The 26,818-nt window shown below is 33.9% G+C and overlaps 1 protein-coding gene across 1 annotated transcript in view; it reads right to left on the reverse strand.

Moving 5' to 3' along the window:
- LOC148940513 (disintegrin and metalloproteinase domain-containing protein unc-71-like) overlaps positions 1-26,818 on the reverse strand; it is a 426,194-nt gene that overhangs the window by 208,472 nt on the left and 190,904 nt on the right. The window contains exons 5-6 of the mRNA XM_089104806.1: positions 24,327-24,490; positions 2,828-2,995 (exon numbers count right to left, since the gene is read on the reverse strand). Coding sequence (XP_088960932.1) covers positions 2,828-2,995; positions 24,327-24,490 — 332 coding nt within the window. The remainder of the gene's footprint in view (positions 1-2,827; positions 2,996-24,326; positions 24,491-26,818) is intronic.

Consider the following 26,818-nt stretch of genomic DNA (forward strand, 5'->3'; position numbering starts at 1 on the left):
TCTTGTCGTCATTAAACAAAAGCTTCAGATAGGCTACGGGAAAATCGCCACTAATCGTTGTCATTACTCACGTCGAGCACTCACCCGTCTTAATAGTGCATTTTTTGATTAGTCAGTTTTAGTTATGTCTGGTATGTCTGGTATCCACTGCTCCAGAAGAAGCAACTAAAATAAATTCGAGTGATGAGCTCTCGGTACCTGAAATACCTACTTTATTTGCCTCGCTCTTACCGTAATCATGCCATTGTTGGTAAATACAGTGCTACGGATATTTGTGAGTCATTTGAAAGATTAAATACTGTTTTAGCTGATAATGCTGTTTTTTCTCTGGGTTGTTTCTACCCGTTAATCGGATGTTTTGCCGTTAGTGATTGTGCATTATATTTGTGTATATTGAAGTTTCTTTATGTTTCTTTTTTCCTAGTTGTGTTTTTCCTAGTCACATTCCGTTAGTGATTGTGCATTATATTTGTGCATGTTGAAATTTCTTTATGTTTCTTTTTTCCTAGTTGTGTTTTTCCTAGTCACATTCCGTTAGTGATTGTGCATTATATTTGTGCATATTGAAATTTCTTTATGTTTCTTTTTTCCGCTTGTGTTTTGTTATTTTGTAGCGGGCTCAAAATAAATTATTATTATTATTATTAAAATCTCTAAGAGTTCATTCATTTTACTCACACTTTTATCTAATATGCTTAAATCATTAGCATAATCTAAGTCCAGGAAAAAATTTCTTTATGTTTCTTTTTCCGCTTGTGTTTTGTTATTTTGTAGCGGGTTCAAAATAAATTATTATTATTATTATTATTAAAATCTCTAAGAGTTCATTCATTTTACTCACACTTTCATCTAATATGCTTAAATCATTAGCATAATCTAAGTCCAGGAAAAAATTTCCATTTCATTCCATGCCTTTCCCATTGCCTTTCCTGTGCTCCTTAAGACAAAGTCCATCAAAAAATCTATATAAAGGGGGATAGAACACAACCCTGCTTAACTCCTGATTTAATACGAAACCAGCTTCTAAGCTCGTTTCCTACCTTAACCGCAGCAGTATTATTCTCGTACATAGCTTTAAATCACTTTAATATATTTGTCTAGTATGCCATACAAGGATAAGACCTTCACTAAAGGTCTTATATCAACAGAATCGAACGCTTGCTCATAATCTATAGAATTGAGGACCATAGATGTTCGACAACTCAGGCACTTCTCAATTATTATCCTAAGAGTGAAAATTGGTCGACACATCCTCTATCCTTTCTATAACAGTATTATTCTTCTCAACCTTGTCTACAGTATCTCTCAGTCTAAAAATAATAATCTTACTAAGTAATTTGCTACCTACGAAAACAAGGCTAATGCCTCGATAATTATCACACTCACTATTATCACTTTTTCTTGTAAAAAGGTTTAATTAGGGTTTTCCTAAAATCGCTAGGTACTCTCCCTTTAAAAAAAATAATCTTCAGTATCTTATTTCTAACCTCAGAGCCACCATATTTAAGAAACGCCTTAACCACGCTATCAACACCTAAGACTTATTTTTGTATTTCTTTTAGTACCGGCACTAATTCTTTCCTCACAAAATTCTTCCTTCCCATCCAAGGTATCATGTAATTTTACATTTTACTCTAAATTTTTTCGTGCAACTCTGTTTCGGTTTAACAAATTCTCAAAATGTACTGCCCATCTCTTTTTAACTCTTTCCTTATCACTATTTGTGTCCCTGTTTCTATCTATAACTGGGACAAGTCTGAATTGACTACCCCCTCTCAATTTATTAACATGCCAGTACAATATTTTACTATTATGTCGTCTAGCTGCATCTTCCAGATCCTCGGCAATTTTATCCATGGCCTCCACTTCACACCTCATTGGTACATATCTTAGTGCCTTCTTCAATTTCGTTACATTCCTCTTGTTTTCATATGATCCATCACTCAGATAATTCTTGTAAAAGCCCCTTCTCCTCTCTATTAAACATAAAGATTTTTCTCTAATATTCCTAGCTACGTTCCATGTTTTCTTCCCTAAGACACGATCAACAACTTCACAAATTATTTACTTAAAATTAATGCATTCATCTTCTACATTGTTAAATTTTAAACTCTCAAATTTAGTATTCAACTGTTCCTGGAAAGTCTCTCTCAAATTCTCATCCTTGAGTCTATCAACATCATAATTTCCTGATATTTGGTTTACATTAACAAAATCAATAAGGTTTGCTGTCTTACCATCATGTCAATACCATATCAACTTATGGTTCATTTTATGACCAAATACTGTGTTGGTTTTAACTAAATTGTTATACCTACAAAATACAATAATCTTATGCCTATTTGTACGTAGAAAAACTTGATCTTCTGGCATTTTCTTTGAGTAGTTTTAAATTTATTAAGTTATTAGGGCAGAGTCAAAGTTTTGTCAGTGTTGCCACGTGAAAAATAACTAATAAGAACTAACGAGTTAAGCTTAAAATATGTTTTGTTCGTAAAACTTCAAACAGTATAAGCCTGTTGATTCCCGAAGACAACTGTATCTCCAATTGGAAGTTACATCTTCTTAAGCTGTATGCTGCAATATAATTTTAGCTAATTTGTTGCCAATTTTTCACCTACAATTGTGCGTTTTTTGTTTAATTTAGCACTGGCAACTACTTAAAAAATGCATCACTGCCTTTGGGATCTTTCCTAATATATTACACGCAATTTTAAATTTTAATTGAACACACAATTTTTCCAAGGTCTACATAAAACCCTATTTTCAAATTTAGCCTATTTAAAGAATCAGATTATTTTTTACTGTCTTTAGTACTTTGAATTACCTGACAATTATCACAGCAGGGTCCTGTTGAACATTCCGCATCTGCCTTCAACTTGCATGTCACAGCTTCACAGCATGGATCTGTTTCACGGCACTCATCCAAAGTTCCACAGTCACAGTCTTCACCTTCATCAACAATTCCGTTTCCACATTTCCCAAAATCCTCCAACTGAAAAAACAAATATAGGTTGTCACAACTAAATGATATAGAAGAGTAAGAACGTTGTGGGTTCATGACAGGAACGTACGAAGGAGTCTGTTTCGGGGATGGGCAAATTTATAAGGAACACCAGAAACGAATATATTATATTTCTCAAACATATCGACCACGGTTGTCAACCATCGAAAAAATATCACTAGATTTTACTGATTGTTTTGTTGACTTAGTAATTTTCTTCAATAATCTAGTGATTTATGTGCTGATTTAGTGATTTTTCTTTTCAGACAATATAAATATATTTAGAAATAGTGAAAATCACTAGGGGTGGCAACCCTGATACCGAATGACACATTGTTGTGGGCTCTGACTGAAGGATCAGCGAAAATCAGTCCTTTTGGCCCCACGCAAGAATTATACACATGTTTGAAACGGAAGTCCATACTTCCCATTAAAACTGACTAGGCTCGACCACTGATGGGACGATTATTCATTGACAGTGAATTCTAGTCATCATAAGTTTGAATACCTTAGTACTTTATTTGTATTCGTCTCAAGTTTTAAATGGCTCTCTATATTTCTTTGAGAAATTCCTTTTTTCGGAGAGTATCTTTAGAATTAAATAATATTAAAATCAATAGTAAAAGAGCAAAGTTTTTCCTATTGAAGTAAAGAGAAAACTTGAAACTTAAAACGAACAAAATAATGTCTTCACAGTTTATGAAACATATATCTTCAAAAGTAGCTCAAATAAACTGACTCGTGATATTTCCTTTAAATGTGGAATACGTGAAAAACCAGCACTTTGCTGAAAACACAAATTCCACCTCAAAAACAGGATGATCTCTTAGGAGCAGAAAAGTCTTTAATTAGCCTGCAGAAAATAAAAGACTGGAGCAGCGTGCAGAAAATAAAGGACAAACTTATGAAGCTTCCAACAGTCTTTTACTGATCATGATATTGATAAATTTCAGAATACAATTTAAACTCTCTAAAAACTCAAGCAAGCTCGGTTTTGCTTTTGGAGAATTTCTAAGAAAATCCTTCTCCTAATAAAAAAAGGTAAAAAACAACAAGGCAACTTAATAATGCCTCATAACAGTCATTAGCCGAAATAATTACTTTAATAAAATTATCTGCAAGAAAATAGAAGGTATTATCAAGAGATTTTTGATAAATACAAAATCATTGCGTGGAAATTGGCAGTGGGGATGATGTAGGGGTTAATACCTCCCCCCTGGAAAACAAGAATACATTAGAGAAAAGTACAAGAATAGGACTCATTAAATCCCCTTCAGTACTAAATTATCTTCGTAAGAAATTTTGGAAACCTTCCAATGTGCGTTATTTTCACGTTTCAAGAAATTATTTCTAAAGTTTTATTAAAGTTTTCTAAGGTTTAAAGAAATTTGAAATCCGGGTAGATAGTGTGCTTTTATTTTGCAGTGTATTTTCTACTCGACCCTTGAAAGCTACTTTTTCTTGGATTTTAACAATAATTTTAGTAATGATTACAGTTATAATAACAATAATTTCTCCCTAATTACAAATGCTTCTTTTTATCAGAATCCTTAAATCCACTTCAACATGCCAAAATTTGTGTTACAAACTCTAAATCTTGGCTCTAACTAAAAAATGTTTTGTTTACATGCAACGTCTGAGAGTAATAATCAAGGAGCTGACGGTACGCTGTTTTATAAAAGGGCTGCAATGACAAGAGACACATTTTGACTGGGGAGGAGGGCTAAGATTAAAATAAGATTCTACGGGTAGTCAGTATTGACGAGGGACTTTTGTTTACTTTGTTTTCACAAAATATTCCCCATATTAGGAAATATTTTATATATTTTCTTACCGCAGAAAGAGAAACAGGAGTTATAAACAGCCCCCTTCTAATTAATTTTTATCATCTTTGGGGGTTTTTGAATTAATTTTTATCATCTTTGGGGGTTTTTGAATTAATTTTTATCATCTTTGGGGGTTTTTGAATTAATTTTTATCATCTTTGGGAGTTTTTGAATTAATTTTTATCATCTTTGGGGGTTTTTGAATTAATTTTTATCATCTTTGGGGGTTTTTGAATTAATTTTTATCATCTTTGGGGGTTTTTGAATTAATTTTTATCATCTTTGGGGGTTTTTGAATTAATTTTTATCATCTTTGGGGGTTTTTGAATTAATTTTTATCATCTTTGGGGGTTTTTGAATTAATTTTTATCATCTTTGGGAGTTTTTTAATTAATTTTTATCATCTTTGGGGGTTTTTGAATTAATTTTTATCATCTTTGGGGGTTTTTGAATTATTTTTATCATCTTTGGGGGTTTTTGAATTAATTTTTATCATCTTTTGGGGTTTTTGAATTAATTTTTATCATCTTTGGGGGTTTTTGAATTAATTTTTATCATCTTTGGGGGTTTTTGAATTAATTTTTATCATCTTTGGGGGTTTTTGAATTAATTTTTATCATCTTTGGGGGTTTCTGAATTAATTTTTATCATCTTTTGGGGTTTTTGAATTAATTTTTATCATCTTTGGGGGTTTTTGAATTAATTTTTATCATCTTTGGGGGTTTTTGAATTAATTTTTATCATCTTTGGGGGTTTTTGAATTAATTTTTATCATCTTTGTGGGTTTTTGAATTAATTTTTATCATCTTTGGGAGTTTTTTAATTAATTTTTATAATATTTGTGGGTTTTTGAATTAATTTTTATCATCTTTGGGGGTTTTTGAATTAATTTTTATCATCTTTGGGGGTTTTTGAATTAATTTTTATCATCTTTGGGGGTTTTTGAACACTAATAGGAAGTATTATTTGTGTTACCATACAGTGTCCATTGTTTTAATTCGTTACTTGTTTGTTTTTTCCCTCTTTTTTACTTCAGGGTTCAGTATTAAATGATGGCCCTTTCTCTGCTTACGATATTAAGATACCCTTGTCCAAATTTATTTTTCGAAATAAATTCACTCTCTTTATCTTTTCCTTCAAACTAGAATACTAGAGTTAGAAATTTTCCATTCCTGCCTGATCTGTTTTTCCGGAAAAATACTTTAATTTATTACCCTTTTTCCCTTCTTGTATTCATTTTCTTTGAAAGATGACAATATCGAATTCCACGAAACACACCTTTTACCTATAACAAATTGAAAAAACAAGTGTTTTTAACTGAAAGTAAGGAGAAACATTAAAACTTAAAACGAAGAGAAATTATTTCGTATACGAAAGGGGCTGTCCCCTCCTCAGGCCCTCGCTCTTTACGCTATTGTTTTAAAAAATAGAGTTAAGAGACAGAGTCAAACTTTAGCGGAAAGAGCGAGGCGTTGAGGAGGGGAGAGCCCCTTTCACATACGGAATAATTTCTGTTCGTTTTAAGTTTTAATGTCGCTCCTTACTTTCAGCTAAAAAAAATTGTTTTTTATAAATTTAATTTCTGAACGTTTATGAATTAATGCAGCTTTGATTTTGGCTCACCGTACATGAATAATTAAAACGAAATTTGCATATTAATTTTACCTTTTTGATGATTTTTTGTAGGATATGAGAGGTACAATATAAAATCTTCCACTTCAGTTCTTTATTTCACAAAGACATAAAGAAGTTTAGAGTTCAATTCTAAATTTTTTGGTGGAAGATAGAAAAAGTAATACCATACTTGTGATTATTTTCCCGGAAGATAAAAAGTTCTAGTTCAATTTAAAATTTTCTCAACGAAATGAAGAAAAATTCTAGTTCCCTTCTGAATTTTACCAAAGAACACAATTCAATTCTAATTTCACCAGAGAAAATAAAAATCTACCACTTCAGTTCTATATTTCACAATGACATAAAGAAATTTAAAGTTCATTTCTAAATTTTTCGGTGGAAGATATAAAAAGTAATACCATACCTGTGAATATTTTCTCGAAGAGATAAAAAATTTAAAATACTGTTCCAAATTTTTCACACAAGATAAAAAAGTTCAAGTTCTCTTCTGAATTTTACCAAAGAACACAATTCAATTCTAATTTCTCCAGAGAAAATAAAAATTTTCCACTTAAGTTCTTTATTTCACAAAGACATAAAGAAATTTAAAGTTCAATTCTAAATTTTTCGGTGGAAGATAGAAAAAGTGATACCATACTTGTCAATATTTTCTAGGAAGATAAAAAGTTCTAGTTCAATTTACAATTTTCTCAACGAACTGAAGAAATGTTCAAGTTCTCTTCTGAATTTTACTAAAGAACACGATTCAATTCTAATTTCACCAGAGAAAATAAAAATCTTCCACTTCTGTTCTTTATTTCAAAAAGTCATAAAGAAATTTAAAGTTCAATTCTAAATTTTTCGGTGGAAGATAGAAAAAGTAATACCATACTTGTGAATATTTTCCCGGAAGATCAAAAGTTGTAGTTCAATTTAAAATTTTCTCAACGAAGTAAAGAAATGTTCAAGTTCGCTTCTGAAATTTACCAAAGAACACAATTCAATTCTAATTTATCCAGAAAAAATAAAAATCTTCCACTTCAGTTTTAAGTTCCACAATAAAATAAATAAATTTAAAGTTCTATTCTAAATTTTTAGATGAAAGATAGAAAAAGTAACACTATGATTGTGATTATTTTCCATGAAGATCAAAAGTTTCACTTTATTTATAATTTTCCTTCAATTCAGTTCTGATTTTTCTCAAAGAGATGAAAAATTTAAAGTTCTGTTCAAAATTTTTCATAAAAGATAGAGAAAGTTAAGCATTGATTATGAATATTCAACATGAATATAAGGAGATCCACTTTAATTCTGAGCTTTCTCAAAGGCGTGCAAAATGTTCAAGTTCTCTTCTGAATTTTCTTAAAGAAGAGAAAAAAGTTAGCTTAATTCTGAATTTTACGAATGAAAATGAAAGAACCTTCCATTTCAGTTCATAATTTCTCAGACATAAAAAATTTAAAGTTCACTTCTACTTTTTTCCGTAGAAGATAGAAAAAGTTATACTATGATTGTGATTATTTTCCAGTGAATATAAAAAGTTTCACTTTAATTCCAATTTCCTTATATTCAGTTCCGATATTTTGCAGAGAGATGAAAAATTTAAAGTTCAGTTCCAAATTTTTCATAGAAGATAGAAAAAGTTCTACATTGATTTTGAATCTTCGACATGAAGATAAGGTGCATCACTTTAATTCTGAGTTTTCTCGAAGAAGTGCAAAATGTTCAAGTTCTCTTCTGAATTTTCTTCAAGAAGTGAAAAAAGTTAGCTCAATTCTGAATTTTACCAATGAAAATGGAAAAACCTTCCACTTCAGTTCATAATTTCTCAAAGACATAAAAAATTTAAAGTTCAGTTCTAAATTTTTCTGTAGAAGATAGGAAAAGTTACACTATGATTATGATTATTTTCCAGTGAAGATAAAAAGTTTCACTTTAATTCTAATTTTCTTAAATTCAGTTCTGATTTTTTGCAAAGAGATGAAAAATTTAAAGTTCTGTTCCAAATTTTTCATAGAAGATAGAAAAAGTTATACATTGATTTTGGATCTTCGACATGAAGATAAGGTGCAACACTTTAATTCTGAGTTTTCTCGAAGAAGTGCAAAATGTTCAAGGTCTCTTCTGAATTTTCTTAAAGAAGATAAAAAAGTTAGCTTAATTCTGAATTTTACCAATGAAAATGAAAAAAGCTTCCACTTCAGTTCTTAATTTCTCAAAGACATAAATGATATGATTTCTGATATGATTTATGATGTTGATGCAGCTGTATGCTTGTCTTCTTTTTCCTTTTGCTTTCATTCGAATGCTAACACCGGAAGAATTGCGATAAGATCTATCAACGGCTAACATGCTACCAGAACCATTAGCTAGAAGTTGTCCCTCTTCATCAACTATTATTTTTAAGTTGGCATTCTCTTTGACTACTAATTTCTCTGGTAATGTTACTCTCGCATATCCACCACCTGCATGATGGAAATTCTTGGGTACACCAAAGGAATTTAACTCCTCACTGGCATGACAACGTATGCATACATTGCCAATAAGATCTCCACTTGCACTCGTTTCATAGTTCAGGTATTTCTCCTTGTCAGCGTTCAACACGACAATGATTTTTTCATGTGCACATACTTTCGTCGAATAATTCATCTTCACTTTTTACAGATATGAATTGTGTTGATCCTTCCACTGCGTAAAAAATACTGATTTAATGCATGCAATAAACTCGGTAGTGTCGATAACCTGCCATAGAGTACCAGTGGAAAAGCCGCGTCGTGTCCATGAACAAGCACAGAGTATGACTGGTAGAGCCGTAAGCATATTTCATGTCTTTTTAAGATACGTAAAAAGTAAAAAAAATATACCATGTTAAAAAATTAAAGAAAGTATTTACGAATTGTGGAGGGGACTCTTTGAGGTTGTAAAATGGTTTTAGGAATGACATTATTAATGTAACTTGTTAAGAAAAGATATAATAAAGCAATAAAAAAGTATTAAAAAAAATGGAGCGGGGGCTCTTTGGGGGGCCGGGGGAGGGTGTTTGGGGGACCCTTGGGGGAGGGTGCCCTTCTGTGTCTCAATGCACAAAAAATATTAAGAAAATGGAGAGGGGGGAGGGGAGGGGGAGGGGAGGGTAGGGGGAGGGGAGGGGAGGGGGAGGGGGAGGGGGATTGGGGGAGGGGGTTGTGAGGAGGGGGGAGGAGAGGGAGGGGAGGGTGGGGTGCCCTTTGGGAACCTGGGGGACCTTTGGGGGCCTTTGGGGGTCCTGGGGGCTGGTTGAGAGCCTGGGGGACATTTGGAGACCGGGTGAAGGTCTTTGGGACCCCGGTGGTCTTTTGGGAGCTCGGTGTACCTTTGGGGGCCCCGGGGTGGGCCTTTGAGGGTCTGGGGAGCCCTTTGGGAGCCTGGGGGGCCTTTGGGGACCGGGGGACCTTTGAAGACCGGGGGGAGGGCCTTTGGGGTCCGGGGTGCCCTTTGGGGGTCCGGGGGGCCCTTTGAGGACCAGAGGAGGGCCTTTGATGGTCTGAGGAGGGCGTTTGGAGGGTTGGGGCTCTATGGGAGCTTAGGGGGACCTTTGAGTACCGGGGGCTTCCTTCGGGGTTGGGGTGGTGGATCGGAACCCTTTGGGGTTGGGGTAGAGGACCTCACAACACTGTTCAAATGGAACTTGTGTATTATAACGACCACAGAGTTTCACCCTCAAATTCACTTCTAAAACCTTTCCTAAAATCTTCTTTCAAAATGTCTCTAACTGTTTCGCCGAAATAATCCCATAAAATGGATAAAACGGTTTCGCCCAAATAAACCCTAAACGTAATTTCAGCGTGTTCCTTTTGTTTGGCATCTCTGCGCTAATGCATTTCAAATTTCTAGGAAACCCTTTCCTACGTTAATCTCTTCATCTCATAAATTTTCCTAGCTAAACTATTAGGGTTTCGCTAGAATATCAATTTATCTCTCCGACTTAAAGCTCCTTGAAGCCGTATTTAAAAATAGAATTTATATCTCTTTAGACTCCCGCATAATTCCAAGATAACAAGTGATGTCAATTATAATTCCTGACACTAAAGATCAATGAAGCCCTATTTAAAAATAGAATATTAATTTTTCTCTCTGACCTAAAGAATGTTTATCCCTCAGACCTAAGATTAAAGAAGCCTTAATGTTTCTTAATTATCCCCTTCGTGAATCAATAATTTCCCCTAGCGATTATGTAAATCAAGTTCACAGGTGCTACTCGTGACAGGACCACGTGGTTTATGGTTTTCCAAGTGAGAAAGTTCCTGTTTTTTCATTCTCACTGAGAAAACCATAAAACAGACATGAATTGCTGTTGACATCCATAAATGTGAGAAAGTTCCTGTTTTTTCATTTTCAGTGAGAAAACCATAAAACAGACATTAATTTCTGTTGACATCCATAAATGTGACAAAGTTCCTGTTTTTTCATTCTCACTGACAAAAACCATTAAACATCCATGAAAAACATCAAATAAATCGACCAACACACATAACCATCCATGAAAACATACATAAATGTGACAAAATTCCTGTTTTTCAAATTCTCATTGACAAAAAACCATAAAAACATGCATAAATTATGTAAAAAAGTTGTAGGTGGCAGCAGGGGTGTCGCGTGGTGCTGGTACCCCCTCCTCTACTGATGTTACCCTTAAAGACATATTTGATCAGGTGACTTCGGGAAAAAAATTAGATTGGGAGGGTGCCTGGTTGCCTTCCATCTTTTTGGTCACCTAAAAAGGGCACTTGAACTTTTAATTTCCGTTCGAATGAGCCTCTCACGATATTCTAAGACCACTGAATAGATACGATCACCTCTGGAAAAAACACGCATCCAGGATCCTTATTCTGGGAAAAAATACAAAATTCCACATTTTTGCAGGTAGGAGCTTAAAACCTCTACAGTGGGGTTTTCTGATACAAAATCTGACTGGGAGATTTTTATTAAGATTCTACTAATTTTAGGGAGGTGTTTCACCCTTTTTTTTAAATAAGGCAAATTTTTCAGGCTCGCACCTTTGATGGGTGAGACTAAACTTGATGAAACTTACATATTTGAAAGCACCATAGAAATCCAGTTCTTTTGATGTAACTACTGGTATCAAAATTCCGTTTTTTAGAGTTTCGGTTGCTATTGATCTGGGTCACTCCTTACTTACAGTTCGTTATCACGAACTGTTTGATTGGAGACCTTGGATTGGAGAACGCAAATTCATTGGTTTAAATTTAGAAAGACACTTTTAACAAATTAAAATATTCGCATGTCAAAGTTTAGCAAGAAGGCAGATTTAACGCATCGACTTTAGAATTAAAAAAAAATTTCATATATACAATTAAAGTTGAAATAAGAAGTATTTATAAAAACATATAGATAAAAAATAGACATTTTCCAGATAGTGTCATGCTGATCTTCGGGTGGTAGAGGGGGGATTGATCTTTTCTTGATGATACGGGACAAGGAGTTTGATCTCAGCTGCAGCAACCTGTTGCACGGCCTAGAATATGACTTTGACTAGAGATTACTCGAACGTGTCCCAACCAATAACCCGAGCAAGATTAAGTAAACGAAAACGTATAAAAATTTTACAAAAACCATCAAACCTATGAGACCTGCCTTTGAGAAAAAAAAATCCTAGCTTAGTAAAGCGTAATGTTCAAAAAGATTTGAAAATCCCTTTTTTAAGGGTATCAACGGAGATGATGATTAAAACTAAAAAAAGGAGGATACTTATTATACTCTGTCTCTCGCACTTTTAATAATGTAACTAAAACTCGGAATAATGTACAATTAACGCTACATGGTAGTGCAACCTAATCTGTTGATTATAATTTCGGCATCCACAAAAATAAAACTGTATTTACAATAACTTTAAACTAAATTATAGTCGTTAATTCCTAGAAAGAATAGTAGTATTGGATCAATCTATTTAAACTCAGCCCCATCCTTTTTGCACATGTGTTTCCGAGAATTTTGTGAATTTCAAGAATGATACCTTATCTGATATTGCGTAATCATTCATGTACTCAGTGTATGGTTAGAGATATATGAAGTGGGAATTTATCAAGATTCAGTCAAACACAAACACTACTATCAGCACACAAGTGGTATACTAGAGGCAGAAAAAGGTGAATTAGGTTTTACCATATTCTGAGAGAGATGAATAAAATTCTTTTTAGAGTTAAAGACATATGAAGTGGGAATCCATCAAGCTTCAGTCAAACACAGACACTACTATCAGACCACAAGTGGTATACTAGAGTCTGAAACAGATGAACTAGGTTTTACCATAGTCTGAGAGAGATGAATTGAATTCTGTTTTAGAGTTAGAGAAATATGAAGTATGAATTTATCAAGATTCAGTCAAACACAGACACTACTATCAGCACACAAGTGGTATACTAGAGTCTGAAATAGGTGATTAGGTTTTTACCATAGCCTGAGAGAGATGAATCGGGCTCTTTTTAGAGTTCGAGATGTAAGAAATGAGAATTTATCAACATTAAGTCAAACAAAGACACTACTATCGGCTCGCAAGTGGTATACTATAGTCTGAAATAGGTAAAATTAGGTTTTTACCTTGGTCTGAGAGAGATGAATATGATTCTTTTTAGAGTTAGAGACATATTGAGTGAGAAATTATCTAAGTATGCTAGAGTCAGACTCACAAGTGGTATATAAGATTTTGAAAAAGGTGAATTAGGTTTTACAAAGGTCTGAGAGAGAGGAATCGGATTCATTTTAGAGTTAGAAACATAAGAAGTGGGAATTTATATAGTCAAACAGAGCCACTTCTATCAGCTCGCACGTGGTAGACTAGAGTCTGAAATTGATATATAAGGTTTTACAAAAGTCTAAGAGAGATGAATCAGATTTTTAGAGTTAGTGATATATGAAATGGAAATTTGCCAATATTTAGTCAAACACAAACACTATTATCAGCTCACAACAGGTATACTAAAGTCTAAAGTAGGGGAATTAGGTTTTTAGCGAAGTCTAAGGGAGATGAAATCAAACTCTTAATATAGTTGGAGACATATAAATTTTGAAACTATCTAGATGCAGCCAAACACAGACACTACTATCAGCTCAAAAGTGGTATACTAGAGTAAGAAATAGATGAATGAGGTTTTTTACCATAGTCTGGGAGATATAATTCGAATTCTTTTTACAGTTAGAGATATATGAACTGGGAATTTATCAAGATTCAGTCAAATACAGACACTACTATCACATCATAAGTGGTATACTAGTGTCAAAACAGATGGATTAGGTTATTACCAAAGTCTGAGAGAAATGAATCAAAATCTTTTTAAGAGTTACAGACATATGAAGTGGGAAATTATGAAGATTCAGTCAAACACAGACACTACTATCAGATCAGAAGTGGTGTATTAGAGTCTGAAACAGATGAATTAGATTTTTACCATAGTCTGAGAGCAATGTATCGAACCTTATTTTAGAGTTCAAAACATATGAAGTTGGAATTTATCAAGATTCACTCAAAACACAAACACTACTACCAGCTCACAAGCGGTATACTAGAGTCAGAAAGAGATAAATAGGTGATTAGGTATTTACTATAGCCTGAGAGAGATGAATCGGGTTCTTTTTAGAGTTTGAGACATATGAAATGTAAATTTATCAAGATTCAGTCAAACAAAGACACTACTATCGGCTCACAAGTGGTATACTATAGTCTGAAATAGGTGAATTAGGTTTTTACCTTGGTCTGAGAGAGATGAATATGATTCTTTTTAGAGTTAGAGACATATTGAGTGAGAAATTATCAAAATTCAGTCAAAATCCGACACTACTGTGAGCTTACAAGTAATATATTAGAGTGGTATGCTAGAGTCAGACTCACAAGTGGTATATAAGATTTTGAAAAAGGTGAATTAGGTTTTACAAAAGTCTGAGAGAGAGGAATCGGATTCCTTTTAGAGTTAGAAACATCAGAAGTGGGAATTTATTCAGTCCAATACAGCCACTACTATCACCTCAAACGTGGTATACTAGAGTCTGAAATTGATGAATAAGGTTTTACAAAAGTCTAAGAGAGATGAATCAGATTTTTTTAGAGTTAGTGATGTATGAAATGGAAATTTGTCAATATTTGGTCAAACACAAACACTATTATCAGCTCACAACAGGTATACTAGAGTCTGAAGTAGGTGAATTAGGCTTTTAGCAAAGTCTAAGGGAGATGAAATCAAATTCTTTATAGAGTTGGAGACACATAAATTTTGAAACTATCTAGATGCAGCCAAACACAGACACTACTATCAGCTCAAAAGTGGTATACTAGAGTCTGAAATAGATGAATTAGGTTTTTTACCATAGTCTGGGAGATATAATTCGAATTCTTTTTACAGTTAGAGATATATGAACTGTGAATTTATCAAGATTCAGTCAAGTACAGACACTACTATCAGATCAGAAGTGGTTTAGTAGAGTCTGAAACAGATGAATTAGGTTTTTGCTAAAGTCTGAGAGCAAGGAATCGAATTATGTTTAGAATTAGAGAAAGATGAAGTGGGAGTTTATCAAGATTCCGTCAAACGTATATACCACTATCAGATTACAAATGGCATACTAGATTCTGAAATAGAATAATTAAGTTTTACCATAGTCTGAAAGAGATTAATCGGATTCTTTTTAGAGTTAGACACAGAAAATGTGAGAAATTGTCAAAATTCAGTCAAAGATAGATACTACTATCAGCTGACAAGTGGTATACTAGAGTCTGAAAAGGGTGAATTAGGTCTTACCAAAGTCCAAGAGAGATGAATCAGATTTTTTTAGAGTTAGAGACATATGAAGTGGGAATTTATCAAGATACAGTCAAACACAGACACTACTATTAGCCTACCAGCAGTGTACTAGAATCTGAAATTGATGAATTAGGTTTTTTGCCAAAGTATTAGAGCGATGAATTTAGTTCTTTTTAGAGTTAGAAACATATGAAGTTAGAACGAACAACTGATGGCAGCACAATTGATTTTTTACCTGCATCCCGGGTACCTACAACCAACATACAACGGAAACTTTTTTTTTCAAATAATTTCATTCAAGTTAGATTTATTTAGGTTCACTTAGCGAGACATCCCACGCTATGTGAACCTATGAAACCGATTTATCTGTCTCTCAGACTTTAGTAAAATTCTAATTCACCTATTTCAGAATCTAGTATATCACTTGTGAGCTGATAGTAACGTTTGTATTTGACTGAATCTTGATAAAATCCAACTTCATATGTCTTAACTCTAAAAATAACTCGATTCATCTCTCAGACCATGGTAGAAACCTAATTCACCTATTTCAGACCCTAGTATATCACTTGTGAGCTGACAGTAGTGTCTTTCTTTGACTGAATCTTGATGAAATCCCACTTCATATGTCTCTAACTCTACAATGAATCCGATTCATCTTTCTCAGACTTTGGCAAAAACCTAATCCACCTATTTCAGACTCTAGTAAATAACTTTTGATCTGAGAGTAGTTCCTGTATATGACAAAATCATTATAAATTCTCACTTCATATGTCTCTAATTCCTAAAAGAATCCGGTTCATGTATTTCAGACTATAGTATACCAATTGTTAGGTGATAGTAGTTTTTGTATTTGACTGAATCTTGATATACTCCCAATTTTTACGTCTCTAACTCTTTAAAGAATTCGTTTCATCTCTCTCTGACTATGGCAAAAACCTAATTCATCTATTTTAGACTCTAGTATATCACTTATGAGATCATATTTTATCACTCTAGTATATTACTTGTGAGCTGATAGCAGTTTCTTTGTTTGACTGAATCTTGAAAACTTCCCATTTCATATGTCTTTAGCTCTAAAAAGAATCTGTTGCATCCCTCTCAGACTTCGGTAAAAACCTAATTCATCTATTTCAGACTCTATTATACCACCTGTGAGCTGATAGTGGTGGCTGTGTTTGACTGAATAAATTCCCACTTCTTATGTTTCTAACTCTAAGATGAATCCGATTCCTCTCTCTCAGACTTTGATGAAACCTAATTCTGTATCTTTATCTGACTGAATCTTGATAATATCCCACTTCTTATGTCTCTAACTCTAAGAGGAATTCGATTGATCTCTCTTAGACTTTCGTAGACATGTAATTCATCTATTTCAGACTCTAGTATACTACTTGTGAGCCAATAGTAGTCTATGTGTTTGACTGAATCTTGATAAATTCCCACTTCATATGTTTCTAATTCTAAACTGAATTTGATTCATGTCTTCTCTCAGACTTTGGTAAAAACCTAATTCACCTGTTTCAGACTCTAGTATATAACTTTTGAGCTAATATTAAATTCTGTGTTTGATTGAATCTTGATAACGTCCCGCTTCATATGAGTCTAACTCTAAAAAGAATCCTTTTCATCTCTCTCGGACTTTAGTATAAACCTAATTCATCTATTTCAGACTCTAGTATACCTTTTGTGAGCTGATAGTAGTGTCTGTGTTTGACTGAATCCGTTGATTTTTGAATTGAAAATCAAGTATTTTGCATTTGGCATCAAGACATGGCTATTTGTAGGACAAAAAGCCAATACAGATAGTCCGAGTAATTGAGAGGCAAAAATTGTAAATGACACGGGTAAATGGTGGGAGTAAGTATGACTCTCTTATTGGACAAGTATTTGTGTGTTAGTGTTTGGTAAATTTTCACTTCTTATGTCTCAAACTCTAAAAAGAATCTGATTCATCTCTCTCAGACTTTGGTAAGACATAATTCACCTATTTCAGACTCTGCTATACCTTTTGTGAGCAGATAGTAGTGTCTCTGTTTTACTGAATCTTGGTATATTCTCACTTCTTATGTCTCTAACTCTAAAAACAATCTGATTCATCCCTCTCAGACTTTGATAAAACCTAATTCACCTATTTCAGACTGAAGTATACCCCTTAGGAGCTTGTAATAGTATCCTTGATTGACTAAATTTGATGAACTCCCCACTTTATATTTCTCTAACCCCAAAAAGAATCTGATTCATCTCTCTCAGACTTTGGTAAAACCTAATTCATCTATTTCCGAATTTAGTATACAACATGTGAGCTGATAGTAGTGTCTGTTTTGACTGAACCTAGATAAATTTTCTCTTCATATGTCTCTAGCTTTAAAAAGAATCCGATTCATCTCTCTTAGACTATTATAAAACCTAATTCACCAATTTCAGACTCTAGTATACCCATTGTGAGGTGATAGTAGTTTCTATGTATGACTAAATCTTGATAAATTCCCCCTTCATATGTCTATAACTCTAAAAAAGAATTCGATTCATATCTCTGAGACTATGGTAAAACCTATTTCATCTGTTTCAGACTCTACTATACCACTTGTGAGATGATTGTGGTGTCTCTTTTTGGCTGAATCTTGATAAATTCTCACTTCATATGTCTCTAACTGTGGTATAACTTAATACATCTATTTCAGATTCTAATATAACACGTGTGATCTGATATTTGTACCTATTTCAGACTCTAGTGCACAACTTGGTAGCTGACAGTAGTATCTTTGTTTGACTCAATCTTTACAAATTCCAACTTCTTATGTCTCTAACTCTAAAAACAATTCGATTGATCCCTCTCAGGCTTTGGTAGAAACCTAATTGATCTATTTCAGACTCTGGTATACCAAAAGTGAGCTGATAGTTGCGTCTGTGTTGAACAGAATCTTGATAAATTTCCTCTTCAAATGTCTCCAACTCTAAATAGAATCCGATTCATCTCTCTAAAACTGTGGTAAAAACCTGATTCACTTATTTCAGACTCTAGCATATCACCTGTGAGCTGATAGCAGTGTCTGTTTTTGAAAAAATCATGAAAACTTCCAACTTAATATGTCTCTAACTCTAAAAAGAATCTGATTCATCTCTCTCAGACTTTGGTAAAACCTAATTGATCTATTTCCGAATTTAGTGTACAACATGTGAGCTGATAGTAGTGTCTGTTTTGACTGAACCTAGATAAATTTTCACTTCATATGTCTCTAACTTTAAAAAGAATCCAATTAATCTCTCTTAGACTATGGTAAAAATCTAATTCACCTATTTCAGACTCTAGTATACCAATTGTGAGCTGATAGTAGTTTTTATGTTTGACTAAATCTTGATAAATTCCCCCTTCATATGTCTATAACTATAAAAAAGAATTCGATTCATCTCTCTGAGACTTGGTAAAACCCATTTCGTCTATTTCAGACTTTACTATACCACTTGTGAGCTGATTTTAGTGTCTGTGTTCGGCTGTATCTTGATAAATTCTCACCTCACATGTCTCTAACTGTGGTATAAATTAACTCATCTATTCAAGATTCTAATATAACACTTTAGATCTAATAGTAGTATCTATTTCAGACTCTAGTACAGAACTCGTTAGCTGATACTAGTATATGTGATTGACTCAATCTTGATATATTCCAAATTCTTATGTCTCTAACTCTAAAAACACTTCAGTTGATCTGTCTCAGACTTTGGTAGAAACCTGATTCATCTATTTCAGACTCTGGTATATCACATGTGAGCTGATAGTCACAACTGTTTTTAACAACGTCTTGATAAATTTCCTCTTCAAATGTCTCCAACTCTAAATAGAATTCGATTCATCTCTCTAAGATTGTGGAAAAAACCTACTTCACCTATTTCATACTCTAGTATATCACTTGATAGCCGATAGCAGTTTGTGTTTTTGACTGAATCTTGAAAACTTCCCACTTCATATGTCTTTAACTCTAAAACAAACCCGTTGCATATCTCTCAGACTTTGGTGAAACCTAATTCACCTATTTCAGACTCTAGTATACCACTTGTCACCTAATAGTAATGGTTATGATTGAAGGTATCTTGATAAGTTACCACTTCATATGTCTCTAACTCTAAAATATCCATTTCATCTCTCTCAGACTATGTTAAACACCTAATTTACATATTTTAAATTCTAGTATACCCCTTGTGTGCTGATAGTAGTCTCTGTGTTTGACTGAAACTTGATAAATTCTCACTTCTTATGTCTCTAACTCTAAAAAGAAATCAAATGATCTCTCTCAGACCTTAGTAAAAACCTAATTCATCTATTTCAGACTCTAGTATACCGCTTGTGAGTTATAGTAGCGTCTGTATTTGACTGAATCTTGATAAATTTCCACTTCAAATGTTTCTAACTCCAAAAACAATTCGTTTCATCTCTCCAAGACTATTGCAAAAACCTAACTCACCTATTTCAAACTCTAGTATATCATTTGTGAGGTAATAGCAGTGTCTGTTTTTGACTGAATCCTGAAAACTTTTCACTTCATATGTCTCTAAATCTAAAAGAATCATTTCTATGGTAAAAGAGTACAGTGTCTGTGTTTGACTGAATCTTGATAAATTCCCTCTTCTTTTGTCTCTAACTCTAAAAAGCATTCGTGTCATCTCTTTCAGAATATGATAAAAACCTAATTCACATACTTCAGATTCTAGCATACTACTTGTCAGATGATACTAATGTCTGTGTTTGACTGAACCTTGATAAATTCTCGTTATTTACCGTAATAAACCTAATTCACATATTTCAGATTCTAGCATACCACTTGTGAGCTGATCGTACTGTCTGTGTTTGACTGAACTTGATAAATTCCCACAACATATGTCTCTTTCTCTAAAAAGAATCCGATTCATCTCTTTCAGACTTTGGTAAAACCAAATTCACCTATTTCAGACTCTAGTGTACCACTTGTGAGTTGATAGTAGCACCTCTGCTTGATTGAATCTTGATAAATTTCCACTTCAAGTGTCTCTGACTCTAAAAATAATTCGATTGATCTCTCTCAGACTTTTGAATTAGGTAAAAAACCTAATTCATCTATTAGTATACCACTTGTGAGTTGATAACAGCGTTTATACTTGACTGAATCTTGATAAATTTTAACTTCAAATGTTTCTAACTCTAAATAAAATTCGATTCATCTCTCTCTATCAGACTATGGTAAAACCTAATTCATATATTTCAGACTCTAGTCTACCACTTGTGAGCTGATAGTAGTGTCTCTCTTTGAACGAATCTTGGTAAATTCCCACTTCCTATGTCTCTAACTCCAAAAACAACCCTTTTCTTCTCTCCTAGACTTCATCTGACGTTTCATCTGATATTAGTGTTTGTGTTTGGCTGAATCTTGATAAATTTTCCATTCGTATGTCACTAACTCTAAAAAAGAATTCGATTTATCTCTCTAAGACTTTGGTAAGAAAAACCTAATTCATCTTTTTCAGAATCTTTTATACCACTTGTGAGTCTGACTCTAGTATACCACTCTAGTATATTACTTGTGAGCTGATGGTAGTGTCTGTTTTTGACTGAATTTTGATAAATTCTCACTCAATATGTCTGTAACTCTAAAAAGAATAATACTCATCTCTCTCAGACCATGGTAAATACCTAATTCACCTATTTTAGACTCTAGTATACCACTTGGGAGCGGATAGTAGTGTCTGTGTTTGACTAAATTCGATGAATTCCACCTTCATATGTCTCTAACTCTAAAAAGAATCTGACTCATCTCTCTCAGACTTTGGTAAAACCTAACTCACCTATTTCAGAGTTTCTCAGAAAAGTTCTCCCAGACTTTGGAAAAATCTAATTAATCTATTTCAGACGCTAGTACACCACACGTCAGGTGATAGTAGTGTCTGTGTTTGAATGAATATTGATAAGTTCCCACTTAATAAGTCCCTAACTCTAAAAAGAATCCGATTCATCTTTTTCCGATTTTGTTAAAACCTGATTCACCTATTTCAGACTCTAATATACCATATATAGTATTTTATGTCTTATAATGTAATTTTAAGACATGAAAAAAAGGTGAAAAACTTCTGTTACAAAAAAAATAAGTAAAAAAACGTCCCTACAAACATTATTTTTATAAGAGAAAAATCACAACTGACATATTTATATTCTCCTCATTTTGTACTTTTAAAATATCAAAGGTGATTTTTTTTTTTGCTATAAGTATATTTATTGTGATTTTAAGACATGGAAAAAAAGTTGAAACAAATTCAGTTAAAAAATCGGGGTGGAGGAGCTAGAGTTGGGGATGGAGCCCTGGAGAGGAGGCATAGGGGCCTCGTGGGGAACTCGGAATTCTGAAGAGGGACATGGGGTCTTGGATGGGGACTCGGGGTACTAGATGGGAATATGGGGCCCAATTTCATGCGCAAGCCCGGTAATAAAAAAATAATATACACGGGGCCATTAAATTACAATAATGATACGTGCACTGTTGTAGTTATAATCAATTATCAATAGTAAATAAGCAATAATCAGCTCAATACCATTAGAATACAAAAATATCTCCTCCAATTGCTTATTAGAATCACCGTTTGTTATTGTTTCACCGAGAACAAGAATGATTACGCAATTTCAGACGCAATATCAATAGCAATATCATATAATTCATTCTTGGAATTCACTAAATTCACGAAAACGGATGTGCAAAAAGGATAGGGCTGAGTTTAGATAGATTGAACCAATACTATTAATAAGGTTTTACCTTAGAAACAGGCGTTAAAAGTAACAAAACCTGTCCCATGAAGAACAGAAATTATCTGTATTAAATAATTGTCCAGAGGCAGTGATTAAAATAAAAGCAAAAAGAGCGTTTTGAATGTGACCAACAGCTGTCCTCAGCGAAAGAGAAGAAATGTAAAAAAAGCAATAAATATCTAACTTTCTTTTAGAACGCTCCTTGATAACAAAAAAGCAACTAAAAACCAAGACTAAAAAGAGATTTAGCTTTATCAATTCACATATGTTGACTTAAGACTGACAAAATAGATCATTCCTTCAAATTATGTACTTCATTAAAATGCAAGCTCTTTTTGGCAGCTAACCTGGCACTGTCTCTACATACGATTTTTGTCATTTTTTCGCATTATGGAGAGCCGTTGGACATTCAGCTTAACTCTTTAAAGGAGCAATTATTGCATATTTATTTAATTTATTTATATATGTGTTTTCTTCGAAACGACTCCTTATCTTTTGGAAAATTGGCCTGATGGAATTTTCTGGCCTGAAGAAATGATCGGGATAGGAGGAGTTTGAGAAAATTCGTCAAGAGCCTTAATTTAGAAAAAACAATTCACATCAGGCCAAAAATTAGAAAAATGATGTCATATTTATGATCGTCAGTGTTTTAATGAGTTTATATAATAATATAAAAGGCTGCATTCATGTTACATATGCAAATGACGTCATATAACCAATTTTATCTGAGGATGATTGACAGTGTATCTTACGAAGCTCTCTAGAGAGTTTTCTCTAAGGAGAATTATCAGTCTAGCTTCAAAAGGTTCCTTGACAAGAGGACGACCCAAAAACTTCAGATTTACAATAATTATAAACGATGATTCGTTGGGAAAAAATTGTCCAACTTCCTGAACTATCAAAGGTGATAAGTCCAAGAAAACTATCTGAACAACGTAAATTTGCAATGGGTGAAAATGAGTGGCCTGAACCATCAAATGAGACTATGCCTAAATGGGCAGCTAAAGCAATGGGCATTGAAAAATTGTCTGATATAATGAAGATCCCAAATGAAGAAGAAAGAAAAATGCGGATAGGAGACTTGCAGGAACGAGAATCAAAACAAATTAAAAATGAAAGTTAAGAACAAAGAAATTTTCGGTTAGAAGACAAACGACATCGAGAATCAAAACGAGTGAAGAAAAAAGGCACTTGTGGCTGGAAGACAAGTGACAGCGAGAGTCAGAACGCTTACAAAATTAAAGTGAAGAACAAAGACATTTGCTTTTAGAACTCATATAACAGTGAGAATCAGAACGAATTAAAAATGGAATTGTGCGGTTATGAGACCTGCAAAAGCGATTCATCAGAACAAAACAAAATTAAAAGTGAAGAAGAAAGAAATATCAGGTTAGTCTTGGGCTTTGTGCTACATCCGGTTGGTGTCGGAGATTGCAACGGCGTTGCTCTTCTACCCTAATATTTCTTTGTTCTTCACTTTCATTTTAGAATCGTTCTAATACTTGTTGTTGTATATCTTCTAACTGCACAATTCTTTGTTTTTCACTTTCATTTTTGACTCGTTCTGATTCTCGCTTTCGCTTGTCTTCTAGCCGCACAATTCCTTGTTCTTCACTTTCGTTTAACTTAATTTTGATCCTCGCTTTTGCAGATCTTCTAACCAAACAATTCTCTATTCTTCACGCTCGTTTTTAAATCGTTTTGATCCCAGCTGTCGCAGGTTCTCTAACCGTAAGTATTTCTATTCTTCACTTCCATTTTTTACTCGGTCTGATACTCACCGTCACTTGCCTTCTAACCACACTGTTCTTTTTCTTCGTTTTGCATTTTCATTGCTTCAGACAGCTTTTCAATGTCCTTTGCTTTAGCTGCCCTGATTGGTCTAGTCTCATTTGACGGTTAAGGTTTTTCATTTCCACCCATTGTGAATTTACTTGAATTTACTTTGAATTTACCTTACCTAAAGCAATACCAAAATATTTGCGGCGTTCACTCTTTTCAACTGGCTTTGATTTTTTTTTTGCGCTATTTTTCCTGTTTTGGTCTACTTTTTGGCAGTATACCAAGTCTAAGTCCTCATTTTCATATATAGCTGCAACAAAATGGATTTTTACAGCATACCACATGCTCTATTTTGCAAAGTAATCATCCCAAGAAAACGGAAACTTTCTTCTGGAGAATAACATTAATTTTTAAACGACATTCACACTTCATTCTTTTTAGAAAAAAGACTCAACAATACTTCGTTTGAGAACTAGGGAGCAGAGAAACACATCAGTATTTAAACTAGATGATAATCAATAGTAAGCAGAAAAGAATATCACCTGATTTGGCCTGTTAAACAAGCATATTCCTCGACCCTTTCTTAGTTTTTCAACATATTCCGTTAGAGAACATTCAGAAAATTTGTATGGTTGTACATTTTCTCTTCCCACGATTGTTTCGGCCATTACACAGCCGTGCCAGTCTGAACAATGGCATTCGTCTCCTAAAAAAAGAGAATAAAAAAAATGAACAAAGATATTTGAAAAAAATAATAATTTAAAAGCATCAGTAGTAGGTAGAAATAAGTTGTCGCAGTAATATAGCTTAACTTTTTGTTGGTGAACTATGGTAATAGCTTACAAATAAACCTATCTATGCATCCTCATTTATACTTTAAAAGGTGATCAAACAATTCGTGGTAACGAACCGTAAATAAGGAGCGACCCGGCTCAATGGTAACCGAAACTGTAACAAACGGAATTTTGATACCAATAGATACATCAAAAGAATCAGATTTTAATGCTGATTTCAAATATATAAGTTTCATCAAGTTTAAATTTACTCGTCAAAAGTTACGTGCCTGAGAAAATTTGGCTGATTTTACAAAAAAGGGGGAAAAACCCCCTAAAAAATTATACAACCTTAATCCAAATCACACCATCATGTTCAGCGTATCAGAGAACCCTACTGTACAGGTTTCAAGCAACTATCTACAAAAATGCGGAATTTTACATCTTTTTTGCCAGAACAAAGATCACGGATGCGTTTTTTTTTCAGGGGTGATCGTATTGACCCAGTGGTCCTAGAATATCGTGGGAGGGCTCATTGGAACGGAAATTAAAAGATATAGTGCCTTTTTTAAGTGACCAAAAAATTGAGGGCAACTAGGCCCCTTCCCACGCTCTTTTTTCTTCCCAAAGTCACCCGATCAAAATTTTGAGATAGCCATTTTGTTCAGCATGGTTGAAAATATGTTTACTATGTCGTTTAGGATGACTTAATCCTCCAAAGTCTCCGGGGGGAGGGCTGAAAGTTATGAACTTTACCCAATGTTAACATATAGAATTGGTTATTGGGAAGTATACAAACGTTTTCAGGGGGGATTTTTATACATAATACGTAAAATAGGGGGGGGGGGTACCTTTAAATAAAAAGAAAAGTTTTTATAACTGAGTAAGGAGCGACCCGGCCCAATAGGGAACCTAAACTCTAAAAACCGTAATTTTTATACCAATAGATACATCAAAAGAATCGGATTTTTATGCTGATTTCAAATATATAAGTCTCACCCATCAAAAGTCACGCGCCTGAGAAAATTTCCCTAATTTTCAAAAAAAGGGAAAAACAGCCTCTAACAGTCATAGAACTTTAATGAAAATCACACCATTAGTATCAACGTATTAGAGAACCCTACTATTGAAGTTTCAAGCTCCTATCTGCAAAAATGTGGAATATTGTATTTTTTGCCAGAAGAAAGATAACGGATGCGTGTTTATTTGTTTTTTTTCCCAGGGGTGATCGTATCAATCGAGTAGTTTTAGAATATCGTGAGAGGGCTCTTCTGAACGGAAATTAAAAGCTCTAGTGCCCTTTTTAAGCGACCAAAAAATTGGAGGGCAACTTGGCCCTCTACCACGCTTTTTTTCCCGAAGTCACCCAATTTAAGATAGCCATTTTGTTCAGCATTGTCGAAAATCCAATAAACATGTCTTTAAGGATGACTTAGTCCCCCACAGTTCCTGGGGGAAGGACTGCAAGCTATGAATGTTGCCCATTATTTACATATAGCATTGGTAAATGGGAAGTATACAGACGTTTCAGGAGGGATTTTTTTCTGGTGGGGGGGGGGGGATCTTTCCAAGGAGGACGTTTCTGTGGGGCAAGGGACATTTTTATGAAGGGGGTGCCGGATTTCCCAGCATTATTTAATAAACAAAATTAAATAAAAAAACAAGTTTTTTCAACTGAAAGTAAGGAGCAACATTAAAACTTAAAACAAACAGAAATTATTACGTATATAAAGGGGTTTTTCCCCTAGTCAATACCTCATTCTTTACGCTAAAGTTTTTTCTAGTACTTTCAAAAGAGCTATCTATTCTAATTACCTGCCTTTGTGAATCAGGGGTTTGTGATTCGAACAAAATTCGAATTTTAGCGTAAAGAGCAAGGTATTGACTAGGGGTAAACTCAAGGGCGGATCCAGGATTTTTTTGGGGGGGGGTTACTAATTTTTGACTCAGTTTTCGACTAATTTTACTGATTTTTGACCTAGGTTTTATTAATTTTCTACTTATTTTCGACTCGGTCAAAATTTCGGTGGGGGGGGGGATTCAAACCGGGTAACCCCCCCCCCTGGATATGGCCTTGGGTAAACTCCCTAATATACGTAATAAAAACATATAAATATAGAAGTTCGTTACGTAAGTTAATTCGTAAGTTACGTCATAACAAAATTTCGAGAAAGCCATTTAGCCAAAACAATAAAATTAATATGCAAATTTCATTCTAATTATTCATGTACGGTGAGCCAAAATCAAAGCTGCATTAATTT

Source organism: Artemia sp. Qi Xiang Cuo, chromosome 19 (genome assembly GCF_049724085.1).
Source record: "Artemia sp. Qi Xiang Cuo chromosome 19, ASM4972408v1, whole genome shotgun sequence".
Taxonomy (NCBI): Eukaryota; Metazoa; Arthropoda; class Branchiopoda; order Anostraca; family Artemiidae; genus Artemia; species Artemia sp. Qi Xiang Cuo.